General features: G+C 56.4%; 2 protein-coding genes across 6 annotated transcripts in view; both read right to left on the reverse strand.

Moving 5' to 3' along the window:
- The window catches only part of PHF12 (PHD finger protein 12), a 40,108-nt gene extending 37,322 nt beyond the window's left edge, over window positions 1-2,786 (reverse strand). Inside the window, exons 1-2 of the mRNA XM_036836975.1 lie at window positions 2,165-2,786; window positions 1,338-1,519 (exon numbers count right to left, since the gene is read on the reverse strand). Coding sequence (XP_036692870.1) covers window positions 1,338-1,519; window positions 2,165-2,230 — 248 coding nt within the window. The 5' untranslated portion in view covers window positions 2,231-2,786. The remainder of the gene's footprint in view (window positions 1-1,337; window positions 1,520-2,164) is intronic.
- A 3,215-nt stretch (window positions 2,787-6,001) lies between these two features.
- SEZ6 (seizure related 6 homolog) overlaps window positions 6,002-16,397 on the reverse strand; it is a 43,982-nt gene continuing 33,586 nt past the window's right edge. Inside the window, exons 5-17 of one of the 5 annotated variants that reach the window (XM_036835335.1) lie at window positions 14,796-14,981; window positions 11,542-11,710; window positions 11,243-11,409; window positions 10,471-10,665; window positions 10,098-10,236; window positions 9,790-9,986; window positions 8,987-9,181; window positions 8,413-8,604; window positions 8,129-8,326; window positions 7,812-7,850; window positions 7,451-7,568; window positions 7,264-7,366; window positions 6,002-7,083 (exon numbers count right to left, since the gene is read on the reverse strand). In XM_036835335.1, coding sequence (XP_036691230.1) covers window positions 7,054-7,083; window positions 7,264-7,366; window positions 7,451-7,568; window positions 7,812-7,850; window positions 8,129-8,326; window positions 8,413-8,604; window positions 8,987-9,181; window positions 9,790-9,986; window positions 10,098-10,236; window positions 10,471-10,665; window positions 11,243-11,409; window positions 11,542-11,710; window positions 14,796-14,981 — 1,928 coding nt within the window. In that variant the 3' untranslated portion in view covers window positions 6,002-7,053. Of the gene's footprint in view, window positions 7,100-7,263; window positions 7,367-7,450; window positions 7,569-7,811; window positions 7,851-8,128; window positions 8,327-8,412; window positions 8,605-8,986; window positions 9,182-9,789; window positions 9,987-10,097; window positions 10,237-10,470; window positions 10,666-11,242; window positions 11,410-11,541; window positions 11,711-14,795; window positions 14,982-16,397 lie in introns of all 5 variants that reach the window. The other 4 variants (XM_036835334.1, XM_036835338.1, XM_036835336.1 and 1 more) reach the window with 4 other exon arrangements.

Below are 16,397 nucleotides of genomic sequence, written 5' to 3' on the forward strand. Positions count from 1 at the left end.
CACTTTTCTTTTCTTTTTTTTTTAAACAGAGAGCTAAAAGAGGCAACATCAAAAACGGGTGGGAACAAACAGAACAGCCCCTCTCCTTCCCTCTCTCTCCAGCCATCTCCTCTCATAAACGTCTGCCTCAGTCAACTGTTGCTGAACAGAACAAGACCCATCAGAACAAGATGCAATCGGGGTCCCGGCGCAGATGTGGGATTTTTGTGGAGGGCAGAGGTGATTTCTCCAGGCAGAACCTGGAGTTTAAACTCTTCTTGGCCGGATTGTTCTGGGCTGAGCTGCAGAGGAGGATCAAGCAGCGGGCGACCAACCCTGGTCCCTCCCTCCCTCTTCGGTCTCTCCCCTCCCCTCGCGTTCAGTAAGCGTGGGGCGGGGGGGGGGGGGGCGGAAAGCGCACAGCTTTCCAGCTCTCCGGTCCTTAAAAATGCCCTCGCGGAGCCACCACACACAATCCTAACCCCGGCAGCAAAGAATTCTGCAGCGAAGGGTTCGCCGATCCCGAGCGGAGAAGTGAAATCGGCGCCCAATGGCAATTTTAATTGTCTAACCCGGTCCGATTTCCCAAGAGGCGGCAGCGCGGGGCGGGGAGGGAAGAGGGAGGCAGCTCCGACAGGCAACAGGGGGCAAGCGGCGGCAGAGAAAGGGGACTAAAGCGGCAAGATCCCAGCCCCGGCCCCCGAGGAGCTTCCGCAGAAAGGACCCCGAGGCAACCCCCACCGTTCCCCGGGAGACGTTTGTAAATCATATATGCAGCCAAAATGGCGCTGAGAATAAAAATATAATTTAAAGGCAGGTCGCCATATTGTAAACAGAGAGGCAGAGAGAAGAGGCGGACTCGAGAGACACCCTCCATGATTTCTTCCACAGCCGGGAGCGCCCGGGCGCCGGGTCCCGCGGGTCTGGACCAGGGCAGCTCCGGCCGCCGAGGGCTCCGCGCACCCACCGCGAGGACAGCCCAGCCAGGCAGGAGCCCGAGGGCGGCGGGCGCGCGGGGAGCCGAACGGCGCAGGGCCCGGAGCTCCTCCCCTTCCTCCCCGCCACCGTCGGCCGTGCCCCACCGGCTCCGTCCCGGCTCCTCAGTGACTTCCAATCCCAGATGGGGCTCTCCTCACCCCTCCCAACCCCCACCTCGGGGTCCGGACCCACTGCTGCTCCTCCCCCCCCAAACGGCCGGATCCGGGCAGCACCTGGGGGCGGGGAGGCGCTGGCCCCAGCGGCTGCAGAAAGCTAGCGGCTGCAATCGCCCGTTATTTCGGCAGCCACGGGTAGGCCGGGTGAAGGAATGTTCCGAGAAGGGTCCGCCAAGGGGCTCCGGAGGGGTCCCCAGACCTTACCAGCACTGGAGATGGAAGGCGGCCGGGCAGTGGTCACAGCACAGGAGATCCCCACCTTCTTTGCAGCTATCGCAGCTGTCGTGGTTGGTGGCCCTGCCGCTTCGCCGGGGCTCCTTCTCAGGCTTCCGACTCCGCTTTTCTGCCTCGTCCGTCTTGGGGGGAGCCAGCAGAGCTTGGATTTGCTGCACACACATACAAATGGCGTGTGTGCACACTCGGAGGTCCCGGGCGGTCCGTCGCCCCCCCGGCGCGGCTTCTCCGTCACCCACCCCTCTCCCCCCTTTTGTCCTTCTTCCTCCCATCCAGCCTGCTCCCAGAACCTCTCAGCCCCCGGAACCAGGGGGAGCCCAACCTAACCGCGTTCCTGCAGCACAACAACGAGAACGGCTTCTTCCAAATGGGGAGGATCAGAGTAGGGGGATGGGGAGAGGGTGCGCGGTTCCCTTCTCGCCACTTCCTTGTATGGACAGTGGGGGACTCCAAAGCCAGGCTCGGGAGAGGCCTGAAGCCCAGTACCCGGACGTGCTGGGGGAAGCACAAAGGGGCCGACAAGAAGGGGGTGGGGAGGCCCGCCGGTGCAACGAGATGGAGTGGGTTGGCGCCTCGGGAGAGCGAATCGAGGGCGGCGGGTAGGTGAAACTGCTGCAAACGTCCTCGGCGGCTAAGCGTAGCCCCCCGAGTTGCAAAGATGGGAGGGAGAGTCTGGGTGAGGAAGAGCCCCCCCCCCCGGCCCTCTTGCGCTGCGAACTCAGGGCCGGCTTTGTGGGGCGGAGGGCGGAGGTTCCCTCCCGGCGCTGGGGGAAGGGGATGAGGAGGGCCACTCTTACCTCCATCAGCCCCCCCGACGTGTCCAAGTCGTACACGATCGTCTTGGTCTCCATTTTCTCCCACATTCATCCACCTCCCGGGCTGGGCGCTCTCTGCTCCGGCCCCCCCAACCCCGGGGGGAGGGGGGAAACGGGGGGAGGGGGTGCTCCTGACCCCGGCCCCCCTTCTTTTTTCCAAACACGGGTCCCGACTTCCTCGCCCTGGCTCCCCCCCACCCCCCGGCCCCCAGTCCCCGGGACGGCAGCGTCCTCCCCACGGGCCGTGAGGGGGGAGCGGCCCCTCAGCCCCGGCCCGGCGTCTGGCTGCACGGTGGGTCCCGGCTCCGGGGGTCAGGCCTCGGCGGGGCCTAGTCCCACAGGCTAAAGCCGGTGCTGGCGACCGCTGGTCCGGCCGGGAAAGCCGGCGGGCGCTGCCATCCCGGGGTTGGGGGGATCGGAGTGGGGGTGAGAGGTTAGGTGAGGTTGTGGTACGTGAGGTGACTGCGGGGAGGGTGATGGGGGGTGGTCCCCGGGCTCCGCCTCTCGCCGCCGCCGCCGTCTGCGTCCCGGCTGCCGCGCACTTGGCGCAAACTTACCGCGAGCGCCCGCAAAGCCACCCGCGCAGGCGCCCCGGGATCGCCGCTCGCCGCGCGCAACCGCAGTGACAGCCGGCGGCCGGGCTCCCGCGCAGCCGCAGTGAGGGGGTACCCCCCAGCGCGCAGCCGCGCTGGCATTCGTCTGGAGACCCGAAGCCCCGCCTTTCTGCCCTGCGCCAGCGTACTGAGAGAAAAGGGCGGGACTTGAGGTCTCGCGCAGGCGCCTGGGAGAGCGCCTCAGGGTCATAGCGCAGCCGCAGGAACATGGGGATTCTTCATCCATTGGTGTTTGAGTATAGACCAAGACTACTCTGTTCCCGCGCAGGCGTGTTGAGGATGCTCCCCTCCCGCCCCACAGCAACACGGCCGGCTCCGCGCAGGCGTATTGTCACCTGAAGGCCCTAACGAGAATGCTTCTCTTTTCGCCATTTTGGTAGTGGGATATAAACTACCATGTCCTTGGAGTCCTCAGGCATGAACAGAAAGGAGCAAAGTGTGGTGTTGGCTAGAGCTGGTAGGCTGTCGGTGACAGCAAGTACTCCTAGGGATGTTGTACTGGACTTTTTGGTTCCAGCGTCAGGTGTGGCTGGACCAGGCGCCATATTGGTAAAGAGAAAAGAAAAGCCATCGCGACGGAAAACGATGCTTTTGGTGTCGGGTTGGATGGCTGCTGTTCCCTCTTCCCTCCCGCTCCCAGCAGTAAATTTTAGCCTGAGCATTCCTGCCTTTCATGGTGATGAAAGGAGAGGTCAACCTGCCCGTTACTACCCTCTCTTGATCACTGTCCCTGAGAATTGCTTTCCAAGAGGAAGCCAAAAGCGAAGAGTTTGTAAAGCGGACAACGCCCAGCTACCTGCCTGCAGTGGACTTCAACTCCCAGTTTGCAATGCGCAAAGGGTCCAAAGGGCGAACGGGAGCGCATTGCATCCTGGGAGCAAGAATCGCGGTGGCGCTGGTGGGTTATGGGGGCCGTAGTTCCGTGTGCATGCGATGCTGTGGACGGTAGCATGGACTCGGGGAAGAGTGATTTGCCTGCCGGAAAGAGATACTTTTCAGAGCTGCCGTGCTGCATGCTGGGATTTGTAGTCTGAACCGCCGCACCTCGAATTCTGGGCGGGGCTTCACGCTCTCCACGGCGCCCGCCCCTGCCCTTGGTACCATCTTCAGAGACTGCCAGTTATCTCTGCCTGAATGTAGATGAAGCGGTGGAGAAGGGAGTGGCATCATTGTGCCTGACACTAGGCGTTTAGTTGGCGTTGTTACCAGGTAGCTGTGTCCTGGCTCACTTTTGATGTTAAGGTGTACTTAGCATTCTCAGAAGCCTAAAACTGGAAAGGGCTTAAAAACCATCTCTATTAATCTCCTCACTTCCAGATGCACAAAGAAGAGCAGTGAATGAAACAGGAATCAAACAGCTTTCTTGATTCCCAGGCTAGGATACTGTCTAACTGCCTGTGACGAGTTGCTGCTTTTTTGGGGAGAGTAAGGAGGATGATTGGATAGGGTGGGGATGTCGGTGTGTGGTCTTAGGTTTCCGTTTTTCTGACTTTCCTAATGATCCTGTTGTTGCCTGGGAAGAACGATAAAGTCCTGGGCCTTATTGATCAAGCAGGGGAATATATCATGTAGATCGGCCCTCTCTGCCCTCTACCAGCCTCAGCAAACAAGAAATCTTAGTGGCTATGGGCCAGAGATGTGGCCCTCAGAGAGAGGAGGGCTGAGCTAGAAGTATGGAAGTGGCCGGACCTCATCTCTTCTTAGACTGTAATGCTACAGACCCTCAGAAATGGATACATCATGTGCCCTCTCCCACTGGCGTCCTTCCTACTGCTCAGGGCCCAGCTGTGTTGCTGTGTCAGCCTGAAGGTATTATGGGGCAGAAAAGTAAGCCATTGGCACATGTCCAAAGAGCCAGGCTTTGCTCTGATCAACACCATCATTGCTGTTGAGAACAGAATAGGCATTAATGGGCTAAAGAGGGAAATAATACTTGGCTCTGTTGACAAGTGCCAGGGGAACTAATCACTCCACAAACCTTCCTCTCAGAACTTGGAGGATGAGGTCAGCCCAGTGGGGCCAGTAGTTGGTGCCACCTTGGAGAGCTCCAGCCCTGGCTGTTCCAGGGGGATTGAGAGAGAGCAGGTGGGTTACAGACGCCTTCGGAAGTGACCTCTTGTGGCTAATTTAGGCACTGCATCCTGCATAGACTGGAGCCTCTCCATCCTTCAAGGTGGCTTGTGGTAGAACCAGGAGGTGGGCAGCCATGAGTGGTCAAGACATCCCCGCTGGATGACTGTAGAAGTTCTGGTTGCTGCTACTATTTCCATCAGAGATTTTGTGTCATCTGGCTTCTGAGTGCCCTTAACTCCCTGTTGCCTCCCTCTTGCTCTTACTCTGGAGAGCAGCCATGCAGAGTATACCTCTAAGCATGGATGTATAATGGGGACCAAGGCTGGCTAAACACATCTCAGGAGGTGCTGGGGGCCATAGGGAAGGGGCATAGAGGCTGGGAGGGACCAAACATGGCAAACTTAAGCACATCCACTTCAGTCACCTCTTTCTGGAGTCCATGGATACAGCTTTTGTTAAAATAGGAGCCAGGCCCCTATGCTGCATTGCCTCTGTGCCTGACAGTCTGGATGTTCTCTGAGGACAAGACAGACTAGAGCCTCATGTTCAGGGGTTCAGTCTCTGATTCCTATTCCAATTTCCTAAGCCTTGCTAGCTGGAAGGAAGCGAAAGAAGAGAGGCGTCAGGCTTCCTGGGCTTTTTCAGCAATACAGTGGCTTAGAGGACAGGCTTGGGAATGTGCCAGCCTGCAGTTCTGGACCTAGCAAAGAGGAGGAAATGAAGCATTGGGATTGATGAGCATTTGGGTTCCTGGGCTCCCATACCCCTGTGGCACCAGCAATTGGGACCTCTCATTTCACATGCCATCTGTTGCACTGACCTTGTTGGGACAGTAGTCCTGAAGCACTGGCATGTGACTTTTTTTCTGTTGTTGTTGTTGTATTTTTTTTGGCTGTGCTGCGCAGCTTGCGGGATCTTAGTTCCCTGCAGGGATTGAACCCAGGCCACCACATTGAAAGTGCTGTGCCCCAACCACTGGACCGCCAGGGAATTCCCATGACTGGGTTTTGATAAAATCTGGAGATGATCAGTTGGTAGGTCCAGCATGCCTTCTGGTCCTAAAGTCCACATCCCATTTATCTTCCACCTTCCTTCCCTCCAAGAAAGTACCATCCACCAGGCCATTGCTTGGTTTTTTTCAAAAACACCATTTTAATAAGGAAACAACAGAAATAGAAGATTGTTCTCTGGCTGGAGCCCAGACGCCATATAATACATTACATGTACAAAGTGGCCTGCAGCCAGCTTCTGGGCCTCTCCCTGGGACGCTCTGACCCCCTGTTCCATGCCAAATTCCTGGACCCTTGGACCTCTGCTCCTCTCCAGAATATACCTGCCCACTCCCCTTATCCCAAAACGCAGTGGCCAGGAGGGAAGGCTGACAGGGGGCTGGGGTTGGAGGAGGGGCTAGTGGGAAAGAGGATGTTTTTAACAGCCAGGCTGACATCAGGGGAAGGTCTCCCTCTCTTCAGGGTGCAGGGCTGCCAGGGGAGCAGCGGGGTGTCCTGCTTTGGTGTGGAGCATGAGTGGTGTGGCCTAGGGAAGCCCAACCTGAGCTTGGGGTAGAGTCCCTAAACCCCTTAGGATCCCTTAGAATTATTGCCTCCCCCAGGAAGGGACAGAAGGCAGAACTGATCATTCCCGGGGCCTTAGAGAAAGACTAGAGACCCCCCCTGCCGAGGGGGCTGATGTCAGCATGTCAGGACTACCCAGAGGTCACTGTTGAGAGCAGTTTTGGCCACTGGTGATGGCCCCGTGAGGAGCACCCTGGCACAGTTTCCGCCACTGTCAAGTTAACCCTGCTGCAGGGTGCTACATGCCAGGGCTGGATGGTGGTCACATGGAGAGAGGTGCTCCCGCTCTGCCTGTGAATTCCAGGCTGGAGGTCCAGGGCACGAAAGAGAGTCAGGAGAATGCTGGTTCTTGATGCCTGTGCCCCAGCTGTGTTCTGCCTAGAGGCAGATGCCCCCTGACTTGGACCCAAGGAGGGGCCCTAAGTGGGCAGTGGTACCAAGAAAATAGGCCCTGGTGGGCATTGCAGGCGGGAAGAGCACAAATTCTTGAGGGATTGGTGGCATCTCTTCCCAGGTGGTATGTACAGGAGGTGGAGGGACAGCAGGAAGCTGGGAGCCCTGCTGCTGGGCTGTGATGCAGGGCTGAGCCGGCTTCCCCAGGCTGCCCCACCTAGATGGAGACTTCATATTCTCTCGTCTCCTGCAAAGGAAAGAGACTGCTGGGAGTTGGAAACTTGTAAAATGTTCGCCAGTCCATAATCCACCTTCCCAAGGGAAAGGAAAAGAGAGAGAGGGCTTGGCAGGACCCTCAGGGGTACCTGCCCAAGGGAGCATAGGATTGGGTCCTGATTAGGGTGTCAGGCCTGGCCTGGGTACTTACTCCAGTCTCGTAAGTCGGATTGTCAAATGCTGACTCCACGGTGATGCGGTCATAAGGGCGGGGTCGTGTTCGGGGCAGCTGCAGGGGGCTTTTCCCCTGGAGCCTGTGCGGCAGAGAAGCCTGTGAGTCAGGAGTGCTGGGCAGGAGGGAGTCAGGGGTGCAGGGCAGGAAGGGAAGCCAGACTCACCTGGAGAAGTAGAGGTACACACCTCCCACCAAGAGCGCCATTGCCACCAGCGGCAAGAAGGTGGCAGCTGCAATGTGAGCAGCATCCAGGGTGCTGGAGGCAGCAGGCGCCTTGGCAACTGAAAGCACAGAGGATGGGATTGGGGCAGGGGCCTGGATCCCACATCCCCTCACCTCTGCCCAGGGGCATCCAGCCACCAGCTCCCTCTAGCTGGCTGGGGGCAGGGAAGGAGCTTTTTGCCCCGCTAGTCCCAGACCTCTCTCTTTCTCTGCCCTCCCTCCTCAGAGAACCCATGGCCTGGGAGCTGTGAGAACTAGGGGCAGGGAGATTATTTCCCTGGCCCTCAAGGTTGGGGGCTCACCATCCAGGCTGCGGCCGCTGTAGAAGCCATCCAGAGAGGCTGGAACAAGAGGGGAGGGCCAAGGGCAGTGGATGAGCCCAAAGAACCAAACCACTAAGGTAGGGAGTGGGCTGATCATGGGAAGGATTTGTCCAAGGAGAGCCCATCCCAGAATTTGTCTTGGTGTCACCAGGTCAGACGGATCTGGCAGAGACTGGGGAGACCAAGAATAACATGAAGGGGGCATGGGCAGGGGGTTCTGGTTCTCAGCACTTGACATCTTTGCCAGAGCAGCCCTACGGGCCAGGCAGAGTTTCCGGGGGTGGCAGGGCACTCACCAGCCCTACAGATGGGTGGGGGGTCACTCCAATGTGAGGGGTGTCCGGGCACACACTTAATGCTGGCCTGGCCCTTCAGCACGTAGCCAGGGGCACATGAGAAGTGGATAGTAGCCCCCGCTGGGTGCAGCTGCTTCTCAGGACTGCGGGCACCATTCTCGGGGGCGCTGAGGCCATGGCACGGCTTGAGATGTTCCACTGCAAAGCAGGCAGAGCCCAGTGAGGGTGCCAGGCCCCTAGCCTCCAGAGGCAGCATCTTCCCATCCTCCTCATTTGAGACTTACGGAGACATTTGGGGGGCCGGTCGCTCCACTTGGGGCTGCTGGCTTGGCGGTCATGGCAGGTGAGGATGGCACTACCCGTCAGCACAAAACCCTGGTCACAGATGTACTGCACGGTGGCCCCCACGGGAAACTTGGGGCTAGATATGAGGCGTCGGCTGTGCTCCACATCCCCAGGGTCATGGCAGGAAGTCACTATGGGTGGGGGGTGATGGGGGGAAGTAGCCCAAGTAGAACTCAGCAAAAGCCAGTCCACGCTGGCTTTGTTCCAAGTCAGCCAACATCTTCATGGCATATGGCTCCACCCCTATTTATTTGCCCCTACCATTTTGCTGGTGCATCTCCTCATTTGCCCCTTCCCGTCCATCAGAGTCAACAAATACTGATTGGCCATATACCAGGAACGAAATACTTGGAGTACTTGGCGGATGACCCTATGAGAAAGTATTATCCCATTTCACAGATGAGGAAATTGAGGCTATGAATACCAGCTAATAATGGCTGGAGTCTGGGTCAGAATCCAGGAGAGAGGCTTGTAGGTTGCGCTGGGGAGAATATGGGGAACAGGTGCACTCACCCCTCTGGCAGGAGGGCAGGTCCTCACTCCAGGTTAGGTCCCACTGGCACATGAGGACACTGGATCCCACCACCTGGTAGCCAGGATAGCACTGGTAAGTGACGACAGTGCCGTGGACCAGCTCAGGCTGCGACGGGCTCTTCCAGCCATTGGGGATCTCAGGCAGCTCCGGACACGTGTCATTACGGGGCACCTCTGGGGGCAGCAAGATGCAGGCCGTCAGCAGCACCACAGGGACTGTGCTAGCCTCCCTGACCCTGAGGGCACTCCGGCTCCTGCCAGTTTGTCCTGGGCCTAGCCTGGTCTAGGCGGGCTCAGCGATTCATGCCTTCCTGCTCAAGGGCCCCTCCTTGCCTGTCCCTGGCATTGTTCTGTCTCCTAGATTCCAGGGTTGTCACCTAAGCTTTGGCCTTACTTCCAGAAGTATGTTGGCCAATTCCTCAGTCCTGAGAGAGGGATTGGGTAGGGTGGGGAAAACTGTCATTTCTGTCAAAGATTGTTAGAAAGGTAGAAACGAACACCTTTCCTCGGTTCCCTATTTCTGTTATGAAGTTCTTCCTGCTGTCTACCCAAATCCCTCTTGCTGCAACGGAGGCTTGCTTCCTCTCACTGGGCCCTCAGGGAAGATGGAGAACAAGATTAGCTTCCTGAAGGTGATACCTGGAGTTTCCCAGCTTTCCCTCATCAGATAAGAGCGCTCAGGCTCCTCATTGCCCTGGACTCTCTGACTTGCCATGGTTCGGGGTCTGCATCCTGGCATCCCTTTTCCCGCAGGCAGCAGGGTGGGGCAGGGGCAAGCTCACCAAAGAAGTGGATGACAAAGCCCTGCTGGTAGCCCAGCACTGAGGCCCCGGGGTCCGACTGGAACTGTATGGTGACGTCGGCCATGGAGGTAAAGAGCTTGAAGTGGCCACGGGGCCCAGAGTACTGGCCCAGCACCCGGGCTGTCAGGTCATCCCCATCGTAGAAGGTAAGCACGTCACCAGGGCCTATGCGCAGCCTGTGGAGGAGGACTGTCAGGGAGGCTGGGCCCGGGGACCCCATGACGGGCTGGGTGAGAGATGTCCCCAGAGCTCAGGAGGTAGCTTGGCCGAGCCCAGTGGGCACTCACACTCGGACGTCCAGCATGATGCGCTTGTCTTCCTCCACATGCACGCCCCAGATGCAGTCCTGCCCACGGCCGTAGGGCTCTGGCCAGTTGGGGGAGAGCACCACGCCGGCCGAGTCTGTGATCTCCCCGCTGCACACAGCTGGAAGGCAGAGGAGGCGCGTCCCCTCCGCGTTCCCCCCAGTGGTATGTCCTGGAGCTGCCACCGGCCCACAGGAGTGCCTACCCACTGCTCGGAGCCCCCCCACCTCCTCCTCAGGGGGAAGCTTGAGTCACACATGTCAGAGGGCCGCTGTGGTCCCAGGCCCCGTGGCTGGCTCCCTGGTGCCCACCCTGCTCCCTGCCCTGGCAGGCCCATCTACTGGTGCCTACTGACCTCGGCAGGCGGGCTCTGTCTCATTCCATTGGGGGTCATGAGGGTCAACGCACTCAATGATGATGGAGCCCTGCTCCAGGGTGTAGCCAGGGTCGCAGCTGAACTCCACGGTGGTGCCCACAGGGTAGGAGGGTGCGCTGCTGCTGAAGTTGCCGTATTTGACAAAGGGCTCATAGCAATGGCCTTGCTGGAAGGCTGCAAACCACAGGGCCCAGCCCAGCTCAGCCTCGACTAGAGCAAACACAGGGGGCAGTTGTCCGCCTACTTCCCTCCCCAAGGCCTTTCTCTTCCTGACTGCAGGTGTATGTCTGAGGTTTGGAGCAGAGGGCAGGGACAGCCCAGATTATCCATCCCGATTGTGCTCAGGAGGCCATCTTGATTACCATTGTATTCCCAGTGCCTAGTTTGTGCTTAGTACACAGAGGGTGCTCAATAAATGTTTTTTGAATAATTAACATATGCATGCATGAGTGGTGCTAGAATGTCTCTTGCAGCAATTCTCCTTCCCTAAGGGTTGGGGCCATTTTTGTTCTTCAAACTCTAGAGAATTCATTCTCTTGGATCAGAGGTCCTGGGTCCAGGCAGGGGTCTCCTGAAAAGATGGAGTAGAATCCTGGACTTCAGGAGAGGGGTAGGGAGAGGGGACCTGGGTGGCAGGTGAGCAAGGGCTGAGTTGGAAGGCGTGATGATGGAATGGAGGCAGAGGGGGAGGGTGTGAGAAGAGACCCCAGGCTCAAGACCCCCACCCCCAGTTAGGTCCCAGCAGGCTCACCCTCATAGCGCAGGGCCATGCCTGCAGCCGCCCCACTGCTGTCAGTACTGAGCTCCACAAAGAAGTGTCGGCCGGAGCTGAGCAGGCCCTCAATGGGCAGGTACTCCACCTCGTAGGAATCATACACGGGCGGGGCCTCCACATTGTCCCCATTGCGGATGATGAGCCTGGGCCAGGAGAGCGGCAACTGCGTGGCTGGTCGCTGAGTTGAGTGGGGTGAGGCCCCAGGCTTGGGTACCATCCCTCCAGCAGGGTATTACCAGGCCAGGCACTGCTATCCCACCAGGATACCCCCTCACCTGTCGTCATCCTCTGCCAGGGAAACCTTCTCAAAGTGCAGGTGCAGCCGCTGGCCCTCGGGAGCCTCAAGCAGCCAGTGGCAGGTGAGGTTGATGCTGTAGTTGCCCGGGAAGCCAGGAGAGACGATACGGCCCGTGGTGGCATTGCGGATCACTCCACCGCAGGAAGCTGCGAGACAGGGGTGGGATGGTGGGCTGGGCTGGCCTGTGGGATCCTAGACAGCCTAACAAGCCTCTCTGCCCATCCCAGCTCTGTACCTTCTGCACAGGGCAGCAGGGAGCTTGCTTTCATGGCCCTGAAGGTCAATCCTTTGCCCCTGTGACCCTGCAGCTCCAGGCAGCTGACCTCCTAACCTTTCACACCTCTGGGATTCTTCATGTGCAACTCCCTTGACTAAGGTAGATCTTCCATTGCCTAGCCGTGTAGCCCTGGGTAAGTCACTTACCCTCTCTGCTGACTCCTCTGGGAGGCCTTCCCTGATTTCCCCCCGCCCAGGTGAACTTTATTAATACCCCTTACCAGGGTATATCTGCTGCAGGGTATATCCAACCTTCTTGGGTATATCTGCTGTCTCTACCTCATGCCACTTTCCTAAACCAGTTATTATTGGATATGTCCCTTACCTAGGCCCCCCTGGGCAGGGGCCATGTCTTTTCAGGCCAGGCACAGAGTTGGTATTCAATGTTTGTTGAATAAAATGAGTGAATGGATATTAAAAAAGAGAGTAGGACTAGATCAGGGATGACAAACACCTGGTATGCATGCCATCCACCTCCAAATCTTGTGCCCTTAGCAGGCATTGCTAGCCAGGCGATAGTCTTGAACGCTGTCTGAAACAGCATCACTACCACTGTCATTTCTGGGCTGACCCCTTAGGGCCTTTCCAGCACTGGTCCCTCTGGCCTGGGACCGTCCTCTCTTCCTAAGCAGAGGCTTAGCAGCTCTCCCATCCCCATCACTGAGGGCTGCTGAGTTACTTGGCCACAGGCTCCTGGCAGTTAAATGGGGCCAGAGAAGGGGTCTCAGGCAACAGGAGTGTGGCTGGTTTCAGGCAGTGCTTTCCTCTTCTGGACACACAGCTCTGGACCCTGCCAGCTCTCAGAGACCAGGCTGCCATGGCCAAGACCCAGTGCCTTTGTCTCCAAGTGTTCAAGACTGCAGAATATTTTAACCTAATAAAGCTCCCGGGGAAGGAGTTGTGGTGAGTTTCTTCTCTGCTTCTTTGCAGAGAGGGCAGACTCACCTTTCTGCTTGGTCTCAGAATGGAACTGCCCTTCAAATCTGATCATGCCCCATCCTTCACTTAAATTCCTCAGTGGCTCCCTATTACCCTCAGGATAAAGTTCAGGCTCAAGAGGGTATTCAAGCCCTTTATAAACCACCCTCTCTTGACTCAGCTTCAGCCCTTCCCCGTACACCCTCTTCTTCAAGCGCACCTCACCATGTCCTCACTACAGTGTGCTGCTTCATGCCTCCGCATCTTTGCAGGTGCTGTTCCAGGAATCCACTCCACTTCCCTGAGCTCTAACATGCTTGTCATCCTTCCCTGCCTTCTCCTTGGGAAGCTTTCCTTGTCTCCTTCCTCATTTTGGACAAGCGCTCCCTCCCTTGGATCCCCACTGTGCCCTGAGTTCCCCCCATCACAGCTCCATCTGCACTGAACTTCCTGAGCTGCTTTCCAGTCTTCCCACCATACAGAGAGCTCCTTGAGGGCAGAGCCCGTGTCTGGCTTATTCACCTCTGCTTATGCCTGGCACCTAGAAAGAGTTTATAGAATGAAATAAGTATCAAAAACCCAAGCTGCCTTTCACGCTGCAAACTAAACATTCCATCTCCCTTCTGCCAACAAGCCCCACTCCACTGGCAGCAATCTCAGACTCCCTGATCACCCAGGGCCAGAACCTGGGAGTCTCCTCCTTCCCCCCATTCCCTCATCAGTGACTCTGGAAACACTTCCCTCCTCTTCATTCCCAAAGTCATTGTCTAAGTTCAAACCCTCTTGCCTGGCTGGCTGCCTAGCCTCCAGACACCACCCGGCTGTCCCTCCTGAGGAATAGTTCTGAGCCCCTCCCTCCCCATCTCACAAAACTTCAACAGCTCCCCACCCAGTGTCTTGGCCTGACATTCAAGGCCCTCCCACTGCCCCCTCCACATGTCTCAGGCCTCAGCCAAACCTGACTGTTTTCTGTGTCCCTAAATGCTCCCTCACCTTCTCACCTCTGTGTCACTGCCCACATTGTTCCCTCCACTGAAATGTCCAGGGACTTCCCTGGTGGCACAGTGGTTAAGAATCTGCCTGCCAATGCAGGGGTCACAGGTTCGAGCCCTGGTCTGGGAAGATCCCACATGCCACGGAGCAACTAAGCCCGTGCGCCACAACTACTGAGCCTGCGCGCCACAACTACTGAGCCCACGTGCCACAACTACTGAAACCCACACGCCTAGAGCCCGTGCTCTGCAACGAGAAGCCACAGCAATGAGAAGCCCGTGCACCGCAACAAAGAGTAGCCCCTGCTCGCCGCAACTAGAGAAAGCCCACATGCATCAATGAAGACCCAACGCAGCCAAAAATAAATAAATAAATTTTAAAAATCAGTTACTATAATTTACCACATCAACAGATCAAAGGAAAAATCATATGATTATCTAAATAACAGCTGTATGAATAGTTAATACAACTCAACACTCATTAAAAAAAAAAAAAAAAAAAAAGAAATGTCAAACCTTCAATGCTTACTTCCCCTAGGAAGCCTCCTAAGTACCCAACTAAGAATGATTGCTTTCCCCCATCCCAGGTCACTCTGCCTCTTTATGGGTACTTTTTTTTTTTTTTTTCTTTTTTGACTGTGCAGCTTGCTGGATCTTAGTTCCCCAACCAGGGATCGAACGTGGGTCCACAGCAGTGAAAGCACTGAGTCCTAACCACTGGACCGCCAGGGAATTCCCTCTTCATTGGTACTTTTAACTTCCTGCTCTGGAAGTTGGTGACCCATGTACTTTCTTTCACTCCCATTTCCTGGAACTGTGGGCTCCTTGAAGGCACAGTCCCTGTTTAATTCTGCTCTGTATACCTGTGGTGCCTCCACACAGTAAGCGCTCAATAAGTGCAGGTTGGGTGAATGCTACTGATGTGTGTGGCCATTTTCTGGCTTCCTTATGGAGAGCAAATGAAGGTGCCAGACAGCAACAGAGAGCAGGAATGAGCCCCCCACCTCACTCCCTGTTCAGCACTGAGTCCCCTGGGGCTACTCACCAATGCAGACAGGCTCCTGAGAATCCCATAAGGGCTGGGTGGCGTTGAGACAGGTAAGGAGCCTGGCACCCTTCAGCTGGTAGCCAGTGGCACAGTGGAAGCGGGCACTACCTCCTGGGTGGAGGCTGGTGACAGTCACAGCTCCATAAGCTGGACGTCGGGGAAAGTGGCAGCTCAGGAGATAGGCTGCAGAGAGAGAATGGGTGATGTGTGTGTGTGTGTGTGTGTGTTGAGTGGGCTGAGTCATAGCCAGGGCAATAGGGGCCTGCCCCAGCCTGCCTTGAGGTGTCAGAGGAAGCATCAGGAATTCCAGAAGAGACTCTGACCCCCTCCCCAGAAGGTGCCAGTGATATTTCCGGCAGCCTGGGCTGGTTACTGGAGCAAGCACAGAGGTGGAAGTTGGAGCCTTGGGTTCTGGTCCAAGCTTTCTGACACTTTAGGCAAGTTACTTCGCCTTTCTGTGTCCTAGTTTCCTCATTTGTTAAATGAGGTTCAAAATGCCAGCCCACTTACAGGGATATTGTGAGAATAAATGAGATAGTATTTTATTCAGCTTGGTATCCCTGGAACCAAGAAATGTTTATTGAATGACTTGTAGATGTGAAAGAACTTGAAATAGAGAAAAGCCTATACTGATGTAAAGTACTGATATTATGTTTCCTGTAGGGGACAAATATGAATTACAGCAGGAAACACTTAACTCAGAGACAGTAAAAGCTTTCCCAGTATTCACTGAGAAATGCTAAAAAGCTTGATGGCAAGGGCTGTGGACTTTTCAAAAACAGGACGGGTCGAGGGTGGCGAGGCAGGACACGCCTTCAAGGAAGTTGTGGGAAGGACACGTTGCCCTGGGAAACTTGGTAACTTTTAGAACTGTCATACCAGGTATGACCGAATGGTGGCAGCAAATCCTATAAAAAAAACCCGGCCAATCCCAATCCAGTGCCAAGCTGGGGCCTTAGCTAAAAATAGGGGTCAGGGCTTGGGTCTGAGAGGTGGTCAAGGAGAGGGGCTGAGTGAAGAGTCTGAGCTATAGTCTGCAAACCCTCGGAGGTGGTGGGAGAGATGAGGACCGTCTAGACTGAGGAACCACTCCTGGGTCTCGGGGTGGAGGAGGCCCACCCTTACTGATGGTACTAGGTGGATGGGAAGAAAGGTCCAGGCAGGGACTCTACAAGCCTCTGTGTGCCTTTGTATGAATATAAGAAAGGGCTGCCTCTGGGCAGACGAGGGTCCAGACACAAGTTTTGTGATTTTCACCTGTCCTGGTCTTAGTTACTAGGTCTGTGAAAGGGGGAGATGATTCCTACTCATCCCTCTCACACAGAGTTCTTAAAAGAATGGCCAATGAGTGATTGCTTGTGATTGGTAGTCAGTACGGGGCAGTGCTGAGGAGGTGGGCTCTGAGGTCAGACTACCTGGGTTTGAATACAGGCTCCCCTACTTGCTGTGCCACTTTGGGCAAGTTGCGTAACTTCTCTGTGCCTCAGTTTCCTTGTTTACCCACCCATTTGGAGTTTGCATCCAATGTTGTTACATGAGAGGTTAAGTGAGAGGATATATGTGCATTGTCTGGCACAGAACAAATACTGCACACACCAG

This window comes from Balaenoptera musculus, chromosome 20, assembly GCF_009873245.2.
Source record: "Balaenoptera musculus isolate JJ_BM4_2016_0621 chromosome 20, mBalMus1.pri.v3, whole genome shotgun sequence".
NCBI classification, from domain to species: domain Eukaryota; kingdom Metazoa; phylum Chordata; class Mammalia; order Artiodactyla; family Balaenopteridae; genus Balaenoptera; species Balaenoptera musculus.